Source organism: Lactuca serriola, chromosome 2 (genome assembly GCF_051521515.1).
Source record: "Lactuca serriola cultivar US96UC23 chromosome 2, Lser_US96UC23_V15, whole genome shotgun sequence".
Lineage (NCBI taxonomy): Eukaryota > Viridiplantae > Streptophyta > Magnoliopsida > Asterales > Asteraceae > Lactuca > Lactuca serriola.
Window position 1 is genome coordinate 167,804,005 of NC_136409.1, and position 5,546 is coordinate 167,809,550.

The 5,546-nt window shown below is 33.7% G+C and overlaps 1 protein-coding gene across 1 annotated transcript; it reads right to left on the bottom strand.

Moving 5' to 3' along the window:
- Positions 1 to 620: 620 nt before the first annotated feature.
- On the bottom strand, positions 621 to 3,495 carry PAP25 (purple acid phosphatase 25). The gene is made up of 8 exons (XM_079028721.1): positions 3,262 to 3,495; positions 2,966 to 3,175; positions 2,722 to 2,833; positions 2,384 to 2,610; positions 1,711 to 1,849; positions 1,385 to 1,605; positions 1,154 to 1,275; positions 621 to 1,059 (listed from the first exon to the last, which is right to left on the bottom strand). The coding sequence occupies exons 1-8, from the start codon at positions 3,409 to 3,411 to the stop codon at positions 849 to 851; spliced, it is 1,392 nt and encodes a 463-aa protein (XP_078884847.1). The 5' UTR covers positions 3,412 to 3,495; the 3' UTR covers positions 621 to 848.
- Between the last annotated feature and the right edge of the window lie 2,051 nt (positions 3,496 to 5,546).

Here is a 5,546-nt window from a genome sequence, read left to right on the forward strand (position 1 = left end):
AGGATCTCGGTTATGGTTTTTGGCCAAATTATTAATTGGGTATTATTTGATGATGTTTAGTGCGGAGATTTCCCGGATCAGCAGTCCGAGCTTTTATATGATATATTCAGCAGTTTAAGGTGAGTCTCCTCACTGTGTTTGGCGGGTCGAAGGCACCAATGCCGACCCATGATTTATTATGAGCAGGATGCTAGTTATCTGTGTGACTCTAGTGTGTATGGTATGTGCTATGTATATCAGGTGGGGTGTGATGTCAGGCGGGGCCCGATGAGTGTATTGCATGCTATTTATCTTTGTGATTCTTACATGTGTTTTATATGTTTGTATGAATGTCAGGCGGGACCTGATGAATGGGATAAGGGGGGTCCTTCTCATGTTATTGTCATATCTGTTTCGAGTGGGGCTCGATGTCGGGCGAGACCCAATAGGAGTGGGGCATGCCCCATTGTATGTTTGATATGTATGGTATGATGTATTTTGGGAAACTCACTAAACTTTGTGATTACGGTTTTCAGTTTATGTTTCAGGTACTTCCAGATTGAAGGGGAAACTCACCAAAAACATATCTTCACATTGACAACTAACATAAACTTTGAGTAAGTCGAATAGAGTATGGCCGGTTGTCAAAGATCTTCATATATAAATTTAATACCCTAAAATACTTAATTAATAATAAAGTACTAAACTGTTAAACTAAGTTTTTCAAGTTAATATTGAACGAAGCCACCAAAAACTAAACCATCAAAACTTTAAGAAATTACCATCTAGCTAACCGAAACATGCATGAATAAACTAACACTATTATTGACCATGCATGAATACTACTCAACTAGCCAAGGTTAAAAATATTAGGCCGTTTTGGTGCTGGAGCTATACGTACTCTCTTCTTTAGGAAACCAGTAGCGATTATAGAACCAAATAGAATCGCCGGAGACAGACACATTGTCTTGGTTACGATGCCAATTGTAAAAGGCGTGTGTCCTGTTCTTTATCTCTAGTAATGCATGCCCAAAGCTCGCTTCCCTAAAAGCCGAGTAATCTGGTTGATGTTCTGTAAAACTACAAAAATAAAAATTATTTAATTAACGATGAGCTTCTTTCCAAATAATCCATTAATCAATTATATATGTCAATCGAGCATGATATATATTACCTATCAGCGATACCCTCTATGTTTCCACCATCACCAACAGTAATGTAAACGGGAGCAGATGAGTCTTTCACTGGAGTACTTAGTCCATCGGTTATGTTATATTGAACATTTGAGACTCTCTCCTATACAATTAATGAAACAAATTTATATATGTATGGCTTAAGTCGAGATATGTATGATTAAATGATCATGCATAATGATAATGATCAAGACGTGATTTATATAACCTACCGAGCGTTCATATGAATGAACATGTCCGGAAAACACAAGATCAACTTTGTACTTAACAAACCATGGCTCGAACACAACTCTCATGCCTTCTCCTTCCATGAAATGATAGTTATTACTGTTGTACATTGGTGAATGCAAGAGAATAATCAACCATGGGGTTTCACTTCTGTTAACTTTTGCAAATTCTTGTTCTAGCCAGTTATATTGGGGAGTGTATTTCGCTATAATGCAAGTCCAAAGAAAACATTATGCATGTTAGATCAAAGTAAAAAAATGGATAACTTATATATGTGTAATAAAAGAAAATTAATTTGAATATTAAATACCAAAGGCCGAGTAAGAAGAAAGCACAATGATGTGTGCTGATGCACGCTTAATGGAATACCAAAGTGGTGATGTACTTTGAGAAGCTCGGAAAGGGACGTGATATCGGTGCTTGTATGGCTTGAAAAGGGAGTGTTCGTCCTGAAAAGTTATTTTATTTACCACAATATATATTTGAGTTAACACAAGTATTTTGTATGCAAAATGGATTAAATTGTTAATTAAACTGAAATCGTGATTTGTCTATTATCATCTATGTAAAGAAAAATCACAAGAAATGAATGTTTGGATGGACGCTTTTAAAACAATGATTATATACTATTTTCTATCAATTTAACCATGAATTTCACAAATAAAGCCATACGGCAAAATCATTTTAATTATGCTGAAATGGTTTCTAATTGTTTTTAATTAATATATTGTTAAATTGTTCATATATAGTGAAAATACATTATGATTCATCGAAAATGATTTTTCTTTCTTTCTAAGTACTTTCTCATTAAATATAGTCTTCATCTTGGTAAAAAAACAAGAGTAGAAAATATGGTCATTTTTGTTAGAAATCTCTATCCAAAATGGTAATTTTTTTATTTCATCTTCTTCTAAAGTTATTTGTATAATTTATTTTACCACATTAGAATGCAAAAAGAAGAATTATATGATTTACTCCCTTACGATTTCAGGAGCAAAGTCCAATTCATGATTCCCAGCAATATATATCCATGGCTCGTAAGCATTACTCTTCTCAACAAATCGTCCAAATGTGTCCCACTTCTCGTTATCATGATACGGATGAACGTCAGCATACGAGAAGTCACCAAGGTACAATACAGTCTGACCTTTTCTGCTACCCAAGTAATGTTCCAATGTTTGATTCGATGCATGGGTTTGTCCCAAATCACCTAACACATATATAAAGCATACAATTTGATATTATTAAATATATATTAACATTCTTGTGAATATATTTTCATCATATTTTTAGTAATTAATGAACTCATAATACTACTCACCAATGATCCCAAATGTGTATGGAACATCTGGGCCAACTTCAGGAGGAGTAGTGAACCAAAATCGGCGTGTGTTGTTGCCTTTTCCAAGCTCATACATGTACTTTGTGTTATACTAATACAAACATTAATAAAAACAAAAATATTCAAGAAAATTCATAAGTATAAAAGAATAACAACAATAGGTAGGAACTACCTTATGAATATGAAACATATATGGTATCTTTTAGGGTTTGTGTACGGATACCTCCAATTTATTGATTGTAGCATGATGGATGTAGCCCGAAGAATAATTATAGTATCGATAAGTGGTGGTTTTTGAACGAACACGATTTCTCTTGATACCATCTTTATCGTTAGCTTCCCAATAAGTCATATATTTGGGGTGTTTGTTTACCGGTGTCACCCATGAAACTATCACACTCCTCCCAATTTGATCACCTTGTGTTATATGAACCTACACATATTGATCAGTGTTTTCTTTAGTGAAAATGAAGTATTTGAGTACGATAATGAATCCCTAATTGATATTTAAATGAAAACCTGTTCAGGAGCATTGTAACCAGAAGGTGGGGGGAAATCTTTTTTCGGGATCTCAGTGGAAGGTGCGGCCTCTCTAATGTAGCTACTTGTGATACCTCCATCACATACTCTACCTAGTAAGAACGATAATACAGTTATCAACCACCACATTTTTCGGCAATGTGGAGTTTCTTGGTGGATTATTACGATGGAAAGAGAAGGATCATATATGGATCAATGAGAGAATTTTTCTACTTTGATTTGAAATTTATAAGGCATTGCGAACCATAGATCTCACTCCTAAAAAGGTTGATTCGGTTAGAATAGTACAACATTCTTCTTGTAGGATTTGTTCAAGTCTCCTAATCTTAAGCGATATTACATTTGAATGTTCTAAAGTTGAAATAAAATCACACCCCATTTTATGGATTCTAACATTTGACTACATGATTTGTTCATCATACGTTTAATTGATTATAACCTTTGTAGTAATCATGTGTCTGATACAAGCCAAGAATAACTACTAGAAAAAAGCACAAAAGACCCGACATATATGACACAATTTTAGAAAAACCGGATTATATTACACAGGGACCGGGTTTTATAAAGGATATAGTTATATATGACCCGGTTTACAGCTAGCGACCGAAACGGGTTGGTATCTATAAAACCGGGTTTTTTATCCATAATGCTAAATGGCCCGTTTTTTTTATAAATATAATCATGTTCTATGCTCGATGCATGCCCTTCAACATCCTTAGTTGCAGAAGAGTTATAAAACTGGTTCTTTAACAAGCATGTTATTTCCAATTCATTGGAGTTGGTTAATCACAAGAGTTGGTTTAGTATGTTTCTTGACACAAACATTGATTCACATACAACTAGGACTCCATATTCTATTAAGATAATGCTATGATAAGGAAAAAAAATGAAATTATAGTGTGTATTCCTAGCATGTAGTCTAAGAATACTTAATTTACTTAAAAGTACTCACAACTTATATGTTTCTTTAAAAACATGATTGATAAATTAGGACGCTCATGTAAAAGTAAAACTACATGTCTTAACAAATCTTTTAAGCTTAATGGGATGTGGGGGCCGTTTTTTTTTTTTTCACATTCTTCATCAAATTTAAGACAATTCCAACATACTAGTAACCCATACAAAATTATCAAGTTAGTACTCAACATTGGCAATATACAAATTGCAAATTAATACTCGTAATATATGAAGCGTAAAGATAATTACATACAAAGTTTCCAAAAAATAAGATCAAACTGTCCATCAAATTACAAAATGAGGGTACTAAGGAATATAATCAAGAAAATTAAAAAAATCATCTTCTATTCATATGTATATATAAAAATCCAACTCGATTAGTTCCAAACACATAAGTTATCATGAACCATAAAATTGAATACACTGAGACATCAATACATCATTTTTCTATTCACATTCCCTCACTGGACTTTCATATTTACATAGCAATAAGAAAAAGAGGGTAGAGAGAACTTACAAATATATTGAGGCGTTAAACAATAAAACGTAAAAATAACACATACATTTTATGGATCGTTTACATATGATGCTTATGAGGAAAAAAAAGTAAAACAAATATTGTAACATCTCAAAATTTAAGACAAAAAAATTCATTTTTAGTTTAATGATTCATAAAACCAACAATATAAAAACATCCATAAAAACATCTCATGTCAAAACCAAAGTGTCAATAATCAAAACATGTTATCATAAAACAATATCAGAGTGTAATCCCAAAGATATCATGTGCGGAAAATATTGTGTGATGCGCTGCGATCGCTGGCTCATTTCCTTTGAAAACGAAGTACCTGAAATCAAAATTGAAAATCGTAAGCACGAAGCTTGGCGAGTTCCCACATCATACCACACACCATACAAATAACATAATGCTAAACATATATGGGTGTTGGCTTCCCTCTCTGTATCTTTCAACCGGTAACTGTCTTCGGTATCTTTTAACCGGTAACTGCCTAGCATATTTGGGTGTTGGTCTCCCCTTCGGTATCTTTCAACCGGTAACTGGGGATATTTCATCCCTACCACTACCACATAATAACATATCATACTACACATAAATCATACAGATAGTGGAATACCAGATAATTATCACAAAGACAATCATCTAACAAACAACTCCTACTAGTGGGCTGACATTGTGGCCTTAGACCCACTTCTACTGGAAGGTAACTCACCTCACACTGCTGAACTCCTGCGGATAAAACTCTAGTTGCTGGATGACAGATTCCCAAATTGTCAACATCAAAATA

Excerpts from the sequence above, each read along its gene's own strand:
- PAP25 (XM_079028721.1), bottom strand. The coding sequence starts at position 3,411 with ATGTGGTGGTTGATAACTGTATTATCGTTCTTACTAGGTAGAGTATGT. Across the intron at positions 3,176-3,261 it reads GTTACAATGCTCCTGAACAG|GTTCATATAACACAAGGTGA; the intron begins GTTTTCATTTAA and ends CAATATGTGTAG. Across the intron at positions 1,060-1,153 it reads ATAGAGGGTATCGCTGATAG|TTTTACAGAACATCAACCAG; the intron begins GTAATATATATC and ends TTATTTTTGTAG.